The following is a 17,638-nucleotide window of genomic DNA, read 5'->3' on the forward strand; positions in this document are numbered from 1 at the left end:
CTCGGCGCTGCACTGCTCCCTCTTCTGCTGCACCAGCTGCTGCAGCTCCGCCTTGCAGGTGTTGATGCGGCGCTGGTAGGCCGGGCCGCTCGCCACCGACTGCAGCACGGCCACCGCCGGGACCGCGGCGCTCTTCCTGATCTGACTCCCCGGCCCGTCGGCAGCCTGCAAACACATCCGACGCCGCATTTTACCGACTGCTCGATCGAGTTTCCTCTAAACTTTCGTACTAAAACGATCAATTTAAATTTAGTTTAGAAACAAACAAAAAAACAAATTATATTTGTTTTAATATCTTGTCAAAACATGACCACATTACTCTGAATAATGCTTCAACTTCATCTCTTTAGGACAGGGGTGTCAAACTCATTTTCCCAGAGGGCCATACTGGAAAAAGAGACATTGGTCACCTTTTTGTAAATGTGTTGGTTTTCCGACATTTTTGCATGCTCTTTGTTGATGTGAAGCCCTACAAAAGTCATCAAAAGAGTTCCTTAGCCATCATAGAATTTAGCAAATCAAGCAAAAACAATGATCTTTTTTTTTTTTTAAACAAGAACCTGTTTCACAGCCTGAAAATTAAACTCTTCTTCTGGGGGGAATTTCTGATTCTCAGAGTCAGCAAATCTGCCATATTCTGCTTTGAATGTCAGGTAATTTCAGTTTAAAAAACACTGTCTTGTGTTTTTGGTTTGGTGCACAACTAGGAGGGCCAAAATGTATTGTGAACCAAAATTGATATATACGGGCCAGATCTAAATCTGCAAGGGGCCGGATTTGGCCCGCGGGCCTTGAGTTTGACACGTGTGCATTAGGATCTCAATAAACAACCACTTTGTGTAAGAACAAAAGCTAACCGGAAGCAATCAATATTAGAGATGTTCCGATACCGATACCAGTATCGGTATGGGCTCCGATACCGCCTAAAACGCTGGTATCAGTATCGGGAAGTACTGGAGTTTATGCACCGATCCAATACCACGTCATAAAGCCCTAAAGAAAATCTACATTAAAGTAGTTTATTTACGTTCTTTTTCCGTTATAACTGACTGTCAAACTGGAGAATAAAAGAAAGTTGTACGACATTCATTGTTTGTGTTTGTTCATGTTTCACAAAGAGTTTAACCTGAGCCAGACTGACAACGAAAATAGAAATCACATCGCACCCGTACAGGAATAGTAGTATACAGCTGTTAAAACATAATAAAATATATGACACTCTGGTATCGGATCGGTACTCGGTATCGGCCGATACGCAAGTTCAGGTATCGGAATCGGTATCGGGAAGCAAAAAAGTGGTATCGGGCCATCTCTTATCAATATCAATAATAATAATGAAGCCTAATCACATATGTAATGCAGATCTTGGCCCATTTGGAGCCTCCGAGTGGAAACTTGGCTCAGGCTGCAGTTCGGTGTTTAAAGTGGCTGAAGGTGAGATGGAGACGTTTAGCGTGGCAGTAAATTAAAGCCTTGTGTGTCGTCTGAGTCATCGCACACGCGGGTCAAACACTGGCCAGCAGCTCGTTTAGTGACGAGGAGACGAGCCCCTGCTGACACAGAGCCAAACTTCTTACTGCTGTCGGGACGTGAAACCTCACTACAGTATGTGGCCGATGCACACAGATTTACATATTTGATTTCTGGACTGTTGGTGGGATAAAACAAGGACATTTAAAGAAGTCATAATGAGTATTTTTTACAATTCTCTCACATTTTATAGATAAAACAGTTTGATTTAAATTGATTTACACTTCTTTTTTTCTGATTTTGTGTGTGTAAAAGACCGGCGAGTAGGATAGCATATTATGACAGTCTTTAATGTTAGATGGGAGATGGTGTCAGACTGTAGTCTGTTCAGAGTCTTCTAGAGCAGGGTTTCTCAAATGGGGGTACGTGTCCACCTAGTGGTCCTCTGGAGGACTGCAGGAGGTATGTGACATTTTTTTGCTAAATGTTTTTCAGTTACAAGGCTGTAGTTTCTTCTACCATCTTTTTTCTCCAAGTTTGTCGCATTTTTCAAAGTTTTTGTTCTTTTTTTTCGAAGTTTGTCGCTTATTGGAATTTTTTTTGTCCCTTTTGTCGCCCTAGTGTTGCCTTCCTTCTTTCTACTGTTTTTTTTCGCAGTTTTATTACTATTTGACCTATTTTTCGCCTTCCTTCCTTCTTTCTACCGTCTTTTTCCATCAGAATCTAAATGTTTTCCAGGTCCAAGGCTGTTGTTATCGTTGACATCGCTGTATTGTTCCTCTTTATTGAGACTTTTTCTTTCTACCATAGTACATGGCCTAGTACATGGCTTAAAAACACTGTTCAAAGCTTGAGAACCAGTGCCCTAGTGTATGGTAGGCATAACTCACCTTCTGGAGACACTCCTAAACAAAGTTGTTTCAGGCACGAGCCTAAAACAAACCTATTAAGGCATCAAGGCTTTAGAAAACAGTGTTAGTGTGAGTGTGCCTCTGGCTGCACAGCACTGGCTGCACAGCACCAGTCCCAGACGTGACCTGATTCCTGGAAACATCAATAACTCTCAAACACACAGGGGGGACGGGGGGGGTGGGGGGTGGGGAGGGTTTACCGTGGCGGGCTGGGTGGAGGGCGGCTCCTGAGACCCAAACATGCTCTTCCACTCCTCGTTCATCGTCGAGTCCTGCTTCGTGTGCTTCCTCGCTGCAGGAAGAAAAGAAAAAAAAAGAACACATACAGGTACATGGGCTGCTCCATCATCGGAAAAAATATAATCATGATTATTTCGGTCCATATTTAAATCATGATCAATTAACACGATTACTCGTTGACTTCTGGAAAGATGTTGCAATTATTGAACTTAAAAAAAATTAAATAATTCAAAAGATAAAAGAAACCCCTAGAACTGTGGTATTTGCCTTAATACTTTTCCTATTTAAACTTTATTTTCCATTCAGCACACAAGAGAAAATAAGAGTTTACTCGCAAAACGTAATGAGCTAAATAATTGTTTTTCTCGAATACTCTGTTTTTGTAATCATTGGGAGCCGAAATCATAAGGCCGATTCAATTTCAGTTAATTGCACAGCCCTAACAGCTACATAAAAACAGGATGCTAGAGGTCTGTTCTTGCGCCACAATCAACAAACAAGTCTATAAAAAACATCGCCGCATGCTCGACAGATGCTGGGATTTCCACAACTGGGTCTAATTACACTGCAAAAAGTGTTTTGTTCGGACCAAAAAAAAAAAAAAAAAAAAGCGATCCGGCGATCCGCCGAAGGGTTGCGTGGTGCTGGGAGCGTCACTTAACAAACGGCCCATTTGTGTGACGTCTGGTTGTGTTATTTAACCCCCCCAATCTAGCACAAGTCAATTTTATATTTCAGTTACTGGTTTCCATCAGATCGTTTATAGATCTTGACGTTTCCGACCGCACCTGAAGGCAGCTTCTTTTCATAGGAGAGAGAAAGAAAAGAGAGGAACGAGACATAGCTTTCTTGTTACAGGAAACATTCAACTATTACACAAACTCCCGGGCAGTTCAGAGCTTGTGTTTGGTGTTTTTAAATCTTTCTCAACTTTTCGCCGCAGTGTGAACGGGGCCTCAATCAAGTTTTGGATCCTGTAGACCAGGCGGAGTGATTTGCTTGCAGCACCTGAGAAGCTGCGTGGGGAGGAGCAGAGAGCAACAACGGGGCTTTTCAGGTGTTGCGCTAATCACTCCGCCCAAGTAGCACTGCTTCGCCTTTCTGAGAATATAGTTCCCAGTATGTATACGGTTACAAGATGGCTGTGTGTCATGTGACCTGGTTATTTGTACACGCTGTGACTATACAAATCACAACATGGAAATAGGAAAATGTTGGTGTCATTTTGTCACTTATTGGGAGCAGTAGGCTAGATGGAGCCGGTTACCTCGAGGATCTGTGCTAAGCTAGGCTAGATGGAGCCGGTTACCTCCAGGACCTGTGCTAAGCTAGGCTAGATGGAGCCGGTTACCTCGAGGATCTGTGCTAAGCTAGGCTAGATGGAGCCGGTTACCTCCAGGACCTGTGCTAAGCTAGGCTAGATGGAGCCGGTTACCTCCAGGACCTGTGCTAAGCTAGGCTAGATGGAGCCTGTTACCTCCAGGATCTGGGCTAAGCTAGGCTAGATGGAGCCGGTTACCTCCAGGACCTGTGCTAAGCTAGGCTAGATGGAGCCGGTTACCTCCAGGATCTGTGCTAAGCTAGGCTAGATGGAGCCGGTTACCTCCAGGACCTGTGCTAAGCTAGGCTAGATGGAGCCGGTTACCTCCAGGACCTGTGCTAAGCTAGGCTAGATGGAGCCGGTTACCTCCAGGATCTGTGCTAAGCTAGGCTAGATGGAGCCGGTTACCTCCAGGATCTGTGCTAAGCTAGGCTAGATGGAGCCGGTTACCTCCAGGATCTGGGCTAAGCTAGGCTAGATGGAGCCGGTTACCTCCAGGACCTGTGCTAAGCTAGGCTAGATGGAGCCAGTTACCTCCAGGATCTGTGCTAAGCTAGGCTAGATGGAGCCGGTTACCTCCAGGATCTGGGCTAAGCTAGGCTAGATGGAGCCGGTTACCTCGAGGATCTGGGCTAAGCTAGGCTAGATGGAGCCAGTTACCTCCAGGACCTGTGCTAAGCTAGGCTAGATGGAGCCGGTTACCTCCAGGATCTGTGCTAAGCTAGGCTAGATGGAGCCGGTTACCTCCAGGATCTGGGCTAAGCTAGGCTAGATGGAGCCGGTTACCTCGAGGATCTGGGCTAAGCTAGGCTAGATGGAGCCGGTTACCTCCAGGACCTGTGCTAAGCTAGGCTAGATGGAGCCGGTTACCTCCAGGATCTGTGCTAAGCTAGGCTAGATGGAGCCGGTTACCTCCAGGATCTGTGCTAAGCTAGGCTAGATGGAGCCGGTTACCTCCAGAATCTGTGCTAAGCTAGGCTAGAGGGAGCCGGTTACCTCCAGAATCTGTGCTAAGCTAGGCTAGCGGTGGGTGCGTCAGACAGAGTTACAACACGCAAGGAGATGAGAAGGGACGTAGGGACTTGTCTAACTCTGGGGGATACGGTGAATAAGACAAAGTCCCAATAAGTCGCCGTGTCCCTTTAAGTTTGACACACGTTTTGTAGACTTTAATGAACACTATTTTTGTTTTCTTTCACAAAAAGAAAAGAGAAAATAATCACAGTGTTTGAGATGTAGTCACTTGTTTCTAATTAAAATCAGAGTCAACTCAGACTCCAGATGTCTTCATTTAGGAACAAAGTGATATAATCGCAGACTGACATCTGTGCAAATGCAATAAAAACAATCTTAACATGATAGTTTAGCACAAAGATACAATGCCAGAGCTAAATGGTCTTTCCTCATGTTTGGCCGTGTAGAGGGACTCTCTCTGAGGACTGACAGGTATTTGGAGAACACAAAGGCAGAGTGATTAGTATGGGATACTAGAGAGAGGAGTTTCCTCGAAGCTCTTTGGCTGTTGATTGCAGACGGCAGTAATTTACTCTGCTGACTTACAGAGAAACATCTGGAACGCACAGTTAGCGGTGATCCCATCACTGAGCTACACAGAGCTGGAGTCCAAAAAAGGCAAAGCAAAACATGATTTGCTAGAAATCATTTAAAATCAGCTGGGGGAGGCGTGTAGAAACAACGGTTTTGCAGCTCTCTCTCTCTCTCTCTCAGTGTCGAGGGGGTGGTAGGTTGCGAACACCAACCTCATTGTTCTGCGGGCCGCGACTCGAAAATGTTGAAAACCGCTGCTCTACAACACGAGTCAAACTCAAGGCCAGCACACCAAACTGGCCTCTCGCAAATTTGTATCCGTCCCGCATATTAATTTAGGTTCACGATGAATTTTGACCCACCTAGTTGTGCGCCACACCAAAAAGACAGGAAACTGTTTCTTCAAACTGCAATTAGGTGACACTCAAAACAGAAATTCCCACACAACCAGTGAGTTTCCTAGCCTGGTCCTACCAGACTCTGGTGGTACACTAGCCTGGTCCTACCAGACTCTGGTCCACGAGCCTGGTCCTACCAGACTCTGGTCCATTAGCCTGGTCCATTAGCCTGGTCCTACCAGACTCTGGTCCATTAGCCTGGTCCATTAGCCTGGTCCTACCAGACTCTGGTCCATTAGCCTGGTCCATTAGCCTGGTCCTACCAGACTCTGGTCCACTAGCCTGGTCCTACCAGACTCTGGTGGTACACTAGCCTGGTCCTACCAGACTCTGGTCCACTAGCCTGGTCCATTAGCCTGGTCCTACCAGACTCTGGTCCACGAGCCTGGTCCTACCAGACTCTGGTCCATTAGCCTGGTCCATTAGCCTGGTCCTACCAGACTCTGGTCCATTAGCCTGGTCCATTAGCCTGGTCCTACCAGACTCTGGTCCACTAGCCTGGTCCTACCAGACTCTGGTCCACTAGCCTGGTCCATTAGCCTGGTCCTACCAGACTCTGGTACATTAGCCTGGTCCTACCAGACTCTGGTCCTTTAGCCTGGTCCTACCAGACTCTGGTCCATGTCATTAGTACAGAGGGTTTGGCCACTCTCCATTGACAAGTGTTAACTTCCTTGAAGGTGGGTACTCTGTTGAAGTTTATAACTATTGGACCTGCCCAGAGCCACTCTGGATCTGCCAGAACCAATCGCAAACTAGCGCACAACCTCAACGTCATCGTTCTCAGCCACTCCCTCTGTTCTATGATTGGACCGCCAAAGATTTGGCCGGAGAAAACCCAAGACTATACCACAAACCCAGACGGAGTACTGAAGGAAAATGAAAATTGAGCGGAAAGCCAGGCTATGAGTTTCCATCTTCAGGCTGTGAAAGAGGTTGTTGTGAGTCGACTGTGTGGTAGCTTGTTTTAAAAAATGTAATCTTTGTTTTGCTTGATTCGCTAAACTCTATGATGCCTAAGAAACTTATTCGCTGGCTTTTTTAGAGCTTTATGTGGACCAAACTGTATGTGAGAAAGCTATTTTCTAGCAAAAGTGGATTTGAACACGCCCTAAACGCACCTGCGCCAGGCGCTTCACACCGCTCGCTTAGATCGTTAACATAGGGCCCGAGGGTGTCATGTGTGCGTGTGATTAAATGCTGCGTCGTCAAGATGGGGATCACCTCTCTTGTCCTCGGGCTCGGCCTTGGGTTTAACCAGGTCCACCTGGCGGCCGGTGATGCAGAGCGCGGCCAGGTCGATGATGCCGGTCTGGGCCGCCTCTCCCAGGTGACTCGGCTCGCCCATGTTGGCTTTGGCCTTGTTGGACTTCAGCATGAAGTCTTTGAGCGCCAGCAGCTTGTCCTCCTCCGCCTCGGTCATGCCCTGCACAACAAGGGAGCAGGACAGAGGGAACACAGGAGGGTTGGATCAGGGTTTGTGCAGCTTTTATCAAGTCAAATTCAAGACCTTTTTAAGACCATTATGAATGAAATATAAGACCTATATCACAACGTAGGAAAAAACAAAATCAAAGTCAGATGTCAGAGTGGGGAAACATCGTCTGAAACAATTCCCCAATTTCCTCATAGGCATTATAGGACTGGTGTCTAGCTTGGCTGCAATAAAGGTTGCATTCTGGTCTCATTTGTAGTCATAATACAGCAAATTCTAATTGGACTAGCGACAGAAAGAACAACAACACTACGGAAAAAAAAAAGAACATTGTAGCGCTGCGGGAACATTTCAATCAAGAGCATTAGTGGTAGGGAAATTAAGACCTGTTTAAAATGATTTAGGACCTACAACAAGACAGCGAATTTAAGACTTTATAAAAAGGGCCTAAGAGCCTTTTATAGCTATAGTGTGTAGTTTGTCTCCCCCGTGAGGGATTCTAAGTAATGACAACAAAACTGTCGGCGCGTCCACATGATACAAGCCTTCCCTAATCGCGCACCGATCTGATTCGGAACCGATTCGGTTTACATGCAGGGAGCCTCATTATGCTACCGTGGAAGTGTGGTGCTATTTTGAGCCTTGTTAGTCGTGTAGAACTACCGATTTGTTTTTACTTTACCCTCTGCCCTGACGACTAGCTTCATACGCTAATTTGCGGGTTGTGATAAAACTGGTCACATTCGATTAGCATGAAAAACGTCCTCGAGAACGGTCGACTCGGTAAATTAACCACTAGGTTCATTTTGCGCCGGATTCCTCCTTCAATTAGCTTTGTATCAACTTATTTGGCAATAACGGACGTTCATTAATATCAAAAAGTTACACACTAAAGCTTTAAGACACAATAAAAAGGGAAGACGGAGACGACCACAGGACACTCAAACTGGTTCAGAGATGTAGCTTCTGCAAGTACATTTGGTGTGATCAACACATGAAAAGATGTGCAGTTTTATGTTGAGAGACAGGCATGTTGTTGGTTTGAGTCTGCTGCAAAGTTGATATATTAGAGTCATTGTTTTCCTTTTTGAGGGCATTTTATTCCTTAATTATAGAGTTGGCGGCAGAGTCCTAGTGAGAGAACCAAAGAGTCTCCTCTGTTCTTTCTGACCACGGTGGGAGATCTGGAGCAGGAGAAGTTACCCCTCTCCTTGATTTCATGTACAGTGAGGAAAATAAGTATGTGAACACCCTGCTATTTTGCAAGTTCTCCCACTTGGAAATCATGGAGGGGTCTGTAATTGTCATCGTAGGTGCATGTCCACTGTGAGAGAGATAATCTAAAAAAAAAAAAAAAAATCTAGAAATCACAATTTATGATTTTTTAACTATTTATTTGTATGATACAGCTGCAAATAAGTATTTGAACACCTGAGAAAATCAATGTTAATATTTGGTAGAGTAGCCTTTGTTTGCAAGTACAGAGGTCAAACGTTTCCTGTAGTTTTTCACCAAGTTTGCACACACTGTAGGAGGGATTTTGGCCCACTCCTCCACACAGATCTTCTCTAGATCAGTTAGGTTTCTGGGCTGTCTCTGAAAAACTACAAATAAATAGTTAAAAAATCATATATTGTGATTTCTAGATTTTTATTTTTTTAGATTATCTCTCTCACAGTGGACATGCACCTACGATGACAATTTCAGACCCCTCCATGATTTCCAAGTGGGAGAACTTGCAAAATAGCAGGGTGTTCAAATACTTATTTTCCTCACTGTAGTTCATGGAGATGGAGAAACAGGAAATGAGTCGGGGGGGGGGGGGGATGCAACGCTACCAAGCAACGGTCGAGTGGCGTTCGTCGCCGCAGCATGTAGTTACATTTTTCGAGAGGTGAAATCTACTGTCTCTCTACGTAGCCACGGCGTAGATTTAAACGCAGATGCATAAATCAGCCTTTACACGTAGATGTTTCACAGTCACCGTTTTCCGTCAGATTGTTTATTGATCGACATTTATTTCCCCGGAAAAAGAGAGAAAGAAAAGAGACGGAGGGTCTGACGAAACAAGTCAGCTGTTCCACAAACTCCCAGGCAGTTCAGAGATTACGTTTGGTGTTTGAAAACTTCCTTGTGGCAGAGATAGAGGCAGTGATGTTTCCCCGTTTCCTGAACGGGACTCTCACACCGCCTCAAAAACCCACCGACGAGTCCGATCCACGCTGACATAACACACGCTGGGCCACGGCAGCACGATGTCGGGTTGTCTCAACCTTTTCGCCACAGGCCCGCTGGAAAAGACTTTCATTTGCGCGGACTGTCTGACAACCAACGCGGTGAGTGTGAAGGCAGCTTTAAGCCGAGGGCCTGTGAGGTTCTATGTGTGGTTGCATAATGTTTTGCAGAAATGTGGGTTTTCCTCAGAACATTAAGACTATAAAACCACACAATGTTTGTGGCAGCCTGTGGGTCAGAAACTACTACCCTACTATTCCCAATCCCCCCCCCTACTATTTTATCAAAAATTAGGTTCATGTCATAAACATTAGGTCTATTGACCATGAATTTATTAAAGTGTTGAAAAAAGTGACAAAAGAAAAAGAAAAGAAAAAAAGTTCATAGTGGACGGGAAGACAACACAAATCACAAATCTGAGTTTCTGCGGAAGTTCCTCTGGGGTTTACTCATCTTGTTAACAGACTTCTACAGAAACTTTCTGGCCTCGCGGTTTAATTCTGAAGAAATCCTTCAAGGTTCTTTAGAGTCAACGGATCGTTGTTTGATCAAAGCGATGCGGAGGAAGAATGCATGTGGGAGTCGGAGTCAGTGTCTGTATCTTTTTCACATTCGGTCATTTGGATTGAGAAACAGACATACCGCTTTGTGGTCCGGAAGATATGAGGAGCTACCTCCCTTTTAGGAGTGCTCTTCTCCTTCAGAACAACCTCCTGCTCTTCACTTTCTCAGCTGGCCCACACAACGGTGTAACTTTGGGTTCAACATTGGAGGGTGTGGGGGGGGTTGAGCTCTCCACTTTTGAGCCAAATTGCAATTTTGAGCATCTAACACTACATTTCCTGCATTGCATTCTGGTGAACAACAATGTGTGCCTTTTCTGCATCAAGTTATGGTGGAAATGTCTTCATTAATGTAAAGGAAATTATATACAGAGGTGTAGTTTGGAAAAAATATGAACGGTAGCGAACGGGGAAAGACAAGTTATTTTTTGATCCCGTTTGAATTGAGCCATGAATTACACATATGTTCGTCAGTTTAAATGATAGTTTTGCAAGTCAAGAAAGTCCCAGTTTATTGTTAAACTGTTGAAGTATAAGACTGGCAGGCTCATCCCACCAGACCCTATCACCGCTGTCTTTGGAGGTTCAGATCTCTGCATCCCAAGCACGTGCCATTGCATTTGCTTCACTTTCTGCTAGGAGACTTATCCTGCGGCAGTGGAAGTCTGCTAATCCCCCAGCTTTTCTTTGCTGGGTTAAAGAAGCCCTTGATCTAGGGGTAAATCCTCAGATCACCTGGAGTCCTTTTTTCTACAATTCAACCCTGGGTGCAGTACAACTGCATTATTTATGAATAGTCATTCACTAACAAAATGTACAGGGTGTCTCTGTGTGTGTATGTGTATTATGTATACCCTCGGGTGGGTGGGATCGGGGTTGTTGTTTGTACAATTGTACTGTGAAAACTTGGAAAAATAAAGTTTAAAACAAAAAAGAAGAAAAAAGATAGACTGTCACACGTAAAAGTCGCATGGATAACATCTCTCTGAAGCTAGGATGTCTGTGTGTATCGTACTGGGGATGTAACGTTACTCACACTAGCAGAGGATCTCACTCCTTACGCTGACGTTACACGTGTTGTGGAACAGAGCTAAGCTAGCTCGCTAGCGAGCGAGCAAGCCGAGCATCAAGCTAGGGTGACGTACTGTAAATTGGGTGAGACAAGAGCTGTAGTTCACTGAGCGGTTTCACACTAAACTAAGTGGTCAGACGACAAACTGAAACTTGTTATAAAAATATTTATTGCTTAGGTTACCCACGATGTTTATAATGTTATTAATTAATTTTATTGAAAGATTTGACTTCTTAATGTCTCTGTCTTTTCATTATTTCTCCTCCTCCAGTGAGTTTTGGTTCTGCGTTGTTGTTATTTTATTATTAAGCTGGAAACCCTCAGAGAGATCATGAAACACCAAACATTTCCTTTCAGTATTTTTTGTTTTAGACTTCACACGGTTGAGTTCTCAACTAATGGGAAAAATCTAGGGTTTGAGGAAGTTGGGAAATGTGTCTGCGTTGAGTTAAAAACTAATAAAGTGGATTAAAGGATTCGGCGCACATGATTTCTGCTGTTCTGGAGGTCTGTTCTTTACAGCACCATGACATGATGACAAACAGGATTCATGAAAAAACAGCCTGCACGCACAACCAAACAGATACACACACACACACACACACAAACAACCAAACAGATACGCACACACACACACACAAACAACCAAACAGATACGCACAACCAAAGAGATACGCGCACACACACACACAAACAACCAAACAGATACGCACACACACACCCAACCAAACAGATACGCACACACACACACACAAACAACCAAACAGATACGCACACACACACCCAACCAAACAGATACGCACACACACAAACAACCAAACAGATACGCACACACACACCCAACCAAACAGATACGCACACACACACACACACACACAACCAAACAGATACGCACGCACACACACACACACACACAACCAAACAGATACGCACACACACACAACCAAACAGATACGCACACACACACACACACAACCAAACAGATACGCACACGCACACACACACACACAACCAAACAGATACGCCCACGCACACACACACACACAACCAAACAGATACGCACACACACACACAACCAAACAGATACGCACACACACACACACACACACACACACACAACCAAACAGATACGCACGCACACACACACACACACACACACACACAACCAAACAGATATGCACACACACACACACAACCAAACAGATACGCACACACACAACCAAAGAGATACAACACACACACACACACACACACACACACACACACACACACACAACCAAAGAGATACGCACGCACACGACCAAACAGATACGCACACACACAACCAAACAGATACGCACACACACACACACACACACACACACACACAACCAAAGAGATACGCACGCACACGACCAAACAGATACGCACACACACAACCAAACAGATACGCACACACACACACACAACCAAAGAGATACGCACGCACAACCAACCAAACAGACACAACCAAAGAGATACGCACACACACAACCAAACAGATACGCACACACACACAACCAAAGAGATACGCACAAACACGACCAAACAGATACGCACATACACAACCAAACAGATACGCACGCACACACACACACACACAACCAAACAGATACGCACACACACACACACACACACACCAAAAACAGATACACACACACACACACACACACACACAACCAAACAGATACACACACACACACACACAACCAAACAGATACGCACACACACACACACACACACACACAACCAAACAGATACGCACACACACACACAACCAAACAGATCACACACACACACACACAACCAAACAGATACGCACACACACACACAACCAAACAGATATGCACACACACACAACCAAACAGATATGCACACACACACAACCAAACAGATACGCACACACAACCAAACAGATACGCACACACAACCAAACAGATACGCACACACACAACCAAACAGATACGCACACACACAACCAAACAGATACGCACACACACAACCAAACAGATACGCACACACACAACCAAACAGATACGCACACACACAACCAAACAGATACGCACACACACACACACACACAACCAAACAGCTACGCACACACACACACACAACCAAACAGATACGCACACAGATACGCACACACAACCAAACAGATACGCATGCACACACACACACACACACACACACACACACACACACACACAGTGAGACAGAGACACACATACACACACACACACACACACACACACACACACACACACACACACACACACACACACACACACACACACAGATAAACCTACACTCATTAGACCACATGGAGCCAAAACATCAAGTTCCGAGCAGTGTGGGAAATCTGTGGCTCAAATTCACTTGAAGTGTGTGTTTTGTGTGTGTGTGTGTGTGTGTGTGTGTGTGTGTGTGTGTGTGTGTGTTAAACAGGATAAAACGCAGTGTTTCACTGCCCCCCTGTGACCAAAGCCTGCATCACTGATTTTCCCTGAACTAGAGCTGCAAAGATGAAATCAATGAATCGATTAGTCAACTATTAAATTAATCGCCAACTATTTTGATAATTAATCTGTTTAAGACATTTTTTTATGAAAAAAAAAGTCAAATGTCTTTAATGTCAGCTTGTTAAATGTGAATTCTCTCTCTCTCTCTCTAGGAATGTTTAATGTTTTCATGATGTATTTTATTTTAATTATTTGTATAACAGTTTAGAAAATCGTTTGGGTTAACTTTCACTTAGGTCCCATATCAGCTCTTTTTCCGATTCATACTTGTATTTTGTGTTTCTACTAGAAAATGTTTGCTTTAATGTTTAAAAACACATTATAATAAAGCCAAAGCCTGCTCCGATTGGTCAGTGTTTCTGAGTCTTCCTTATCTGTGGTCTAGGTGTCCCTGCACCATCATTGCAGTCGGGGAATGACAGTAACCGCACTGTAGAGGCAATTTCTACTTATGTATAGTATAGTTGTGACTTCATAACTGTACAAAAGTCCTGATGACTCGTTTAAAAGGCAAAATTTCGAGCATTTTGGTATTTTCACAGTATTCATATAGCACCTCGACCTGCTCTATAATAAAATAAAAAACATGAGACCTTTAAAATGTTTAACTTTTGATATATTTATTTTAAGGGTCAAGGGTCAATGTCTAACATTAGCATGTGGGAAAGTCCACATGTTAATGTTAGACATCCAAGTTGTCTTTTGTCCAACTACAATTTATTTTAAACATTAGGTGAACAGGAAATGTGTACTTTTGGTTATTGTTTTCATTAAAAAAAAACATGCTGCTGTAAAATATTTGGAATAAATGCCATTATTTTTTCCTCCTGACTATCAAAACATGATTTGTTTTTGAAATTTATTTAGACAACCCTGCCACATTTTCATTCATCAGTACAACTACCCATCTCACTATCTTTCCACATACGTACAGGCCAAAAGTTTGGACACACCTTCTCATTCAATGGGTTTCCTTTTTATTTTCATGACTATTTACATTGTAGATTCTCACTGAAGGCATCAAAACTATGAATGAACACATATGGAATTATGAACTTAACAAGAAAGTGTGAAATAACTGAAAACATGTCTTATATTTTAGATTCTTCAAAGTAGCCACCCTTTGCTTTTTTATTAATAAGGGAAATAATTCCACTAATGAACCCTGACAAAGCACACCTGTGAAGGTAAAACCATTTCAGGTGACTACCTCATGAAGCTCATTGAGAGAACACCAAGGGTTTGCAGAGTTATCAAAAAAATCAAAGGGTGGCTACTTTGAAGAATCTAAAATATAAGACATGTTTTCAGTTATTTCACACTTTTTTGTTAAGAACATAATTCCATATGTGTTCATTCATAGTTTTGATGCCTTCAGTGAGAATCTACAATGTAAATAGTCATGAAAATAAAGAAACACATTGAATGAGAAGGTGTGTCCAAACTTTTGGCCTGTACTGTATAAAAAGTTATTTACCTGGGCATTGAACTGCTGAAGATTTCAATAAATAAAACTGAAAACAATGAATAGATAACGTGAGACTGAGGTGCGTGGTTCTGACCTGCGAGAGCAGCTTCTTGAGGAGCTGTGCGATGGCCGGGTCCTCGGGAGTGGGGCATTCTGGGATGGATCCTTGGCGCTTCTTCTGCCGAAGCAGCAGGTGGCGGAAGAGGCTGGCGATGTCTTTGGAGCGCAGCGCGTAGTCGAAGATGGAGCGACTGACTGGCTCCTTCAGGACACTCAGCAGGACCAGCTCCTTATCAATCTTGGGGGGGGGGGGGTGGGACAGAGACGGAAGACCCACGGTTACTTTTCAGCAAGGGGTTCCACATTGGTGGTGGGGCTGAGATATCCAACTATCTAGGGAGGTCCCGGGACAAGTATGCATGGATTGAGAAAATGAAGGAGATAATGATGATAAAGGGCCCTATTTTAACAATCGAAGAGCACGGTGTGAAGAGCCTGGCGCAGGTGTGTTTAGGGCGTGTCCAAATCCACTTTGTTGCTAGTTTGATGGCGAAAAAAGGGTCCGTGCACCGGGCGCCTGGTCCTAAAGGGTTGGTCTTAGTGTCTTCATTAATCAGAGGTGTGTTTTGGGCGTAACATGCAATCAACCAATCAGAGATCAGCTCCCATTCCCTTTAAAAGCCAGGCGCGTTTGGACCTTGGAGCATTGCTGTTATGATGGAGGATTTGCTGCTCAATATTTTTATTTGTAATCTCAGTGTTTCCTCTATGTTGATTGGCAAGTGGCGGTACGCCACGGTTAGATTTCTCCCGCCACGGTATCAGAGATGTACAAAAAGCCGTCTATCAGCAGTGATCGTTAGACGCTTCACAACGCGAGTGGGCACACATGCCACTCAGAGGAAAGGGAGAAAGAAAAAAGAGACGGGCTGTCCGGAGGACCCGGTTGAGATGACATGTGTGCGTCCTTGAGAACTGTAAGTCGTATAACTTATATTGTCAGTTCATTTAAGCCTGTGTAAGTCTACAGTTCTCGCACATTTTTAGTTTCACCTTCACCTGCTAGCTAAATTGCACCTGGCTGTTGATTCAATACAACGCCCTTGATATCATATCATGGCATAGTAGGCTAAACCGTGATTACTTCATACATTCATGTCCCGAAACATATTGGGGGAAATTCATTCAACATAATTCACAGCCAAATAGCAATTAAAAGTATGTTATTTGAACATTTATAACCTAACCTAACACTGCCTCCGTTTTGGTGTCTGCTGCGGTGCACACTGCGCAGCGCTGTTCAGACCGTGCGCCGCTGCCCTTTTTTTCCTCCATAAACTCCGCCGCTACTTTGCCAGTTGCTGCATGAACTTCCTCCGGGACATTTTACAGCTGGCGCACTCCTTGGAAAGGATGCGTGCAATGATTCCAGCCAGTTGTAGCATGTATAAAGTGAACACGTAGACAGCTACCGGTGTTCTGACGATCTATGCTGCCTTGTCGAAAAATGCTACCGTAGCGTAAATCGATAGTAGAGTCTATCGAGTCGCGCTGCCCTATCGAAATGTGCTTCATTATGTGATATATTTGCCTGCATATTTCCAAATGTGCAGGAAGGCTGAATCCCATAGAGGTATATAACTCTAACAGTATTGACATCTTATGTTTATTTGAGAATATTTTGATACACCATTATATCTTTATTGAATATTTCAGTGGTAGCATATTCTGATAGACAAATATACCCTATCAAATAATGCTCCCCCAACAGAATCATTATATATTGCACCACTACTCACTCCATGTGCACGGTCAGGAGATAAGGAGCATATTTTGATATTCTATTAAATTATATTTATTGAATATTTCAGTGGTAGCGTATTCTGATAGACAAATATACCCTATCAAAAGGTACAATAAATAAATTATTTATTAGATATTACTCTATTAACCACAGTATCGGCCGTATGTCCGACCGCAAGGTTGCATAGATTTATGGGCGGGGAATCAGACCATGCTTGTGGGTCGTGCGCATGCGCAGAACCGCTAAGTAGCACATCTCGATAGGTAGCATAGATCGACAGAACACCGGCCATCTACGTGTCCGCGCCTTTCACAGAGCAAGCGCCCGGTGCTTTTCTTCTGATTCAGAACCGAGTCCATCCACGCCGTAGCCTACGTTACCGACTCCGGCTTTGCCTTCGGCCCATCGGTGATGCCCACACTTGTTACTCGAGAGTTACGTTTCTCTGACAGAGACTATGATTATTACTAAGCAACCAAGATGCATCTTCAACCACGCAAAAGATTAAAAACAAAACCGCAAAAAAATGGCCAAAATTGGTAAAAGCGATTGTATTTTCTTTGCCTTTTGTGTAATGTATATAAAAACAATTTTAAATAAAAATACTGACTCTTTTAGGAAAAGTCAGGTACCAGC

At 43.9% G+C, this 17,638-nt stretch overlaps 1 protein-coding gene across 1 annotated transcript in view; it reads right to left on the reverse strand.

Annotated features, from left to right (window-relative positions):
- pik3r4 (phosphoinositide-3-kinase, regulatory subunit 4) overlaps positions 1–17,638 on the reverse strand; it is a 47,246-nt gene that overhangs the window by 17,212 nt on the left and 12,396 nt on the right. The window contains exons 10-13 of the mRNA XM_028581344.1: positions 15,293–15,496; positions 7,113–7,314; positions 2,582–2,673; positions 1–165 (exon numbers count right to left, since the gene is read on the reverse strand). The exon at positions 1–165 is cut by the window's left edge and continues 58 nt beyond it. Of these exons, the coding sequence (XP_028437145.1) occupies positions 1–165; positions 2,582–2,673; positions 7,113–7,314; positions 15,293–15,496 (663 nt within the window). The remainder of the gene's footprint in view (positions 166–2,581; positions 2,674–7,112; positions 7,315–15,292; positions 15,497–17,638) is intronic.

This window comes from Perca flavescens, chromosome 6, assembly GCF_004354835.1.
Source record: "Perca flavescens isolate YP-PL-M2 chromosome 6, PFLA_1.0, whole genome shotgun sequence".
NCBI lineage: Eukaryota > Metazoa > Chordata > Actinopteri > Perciformes > Percidae > Perca > Perca flavescens.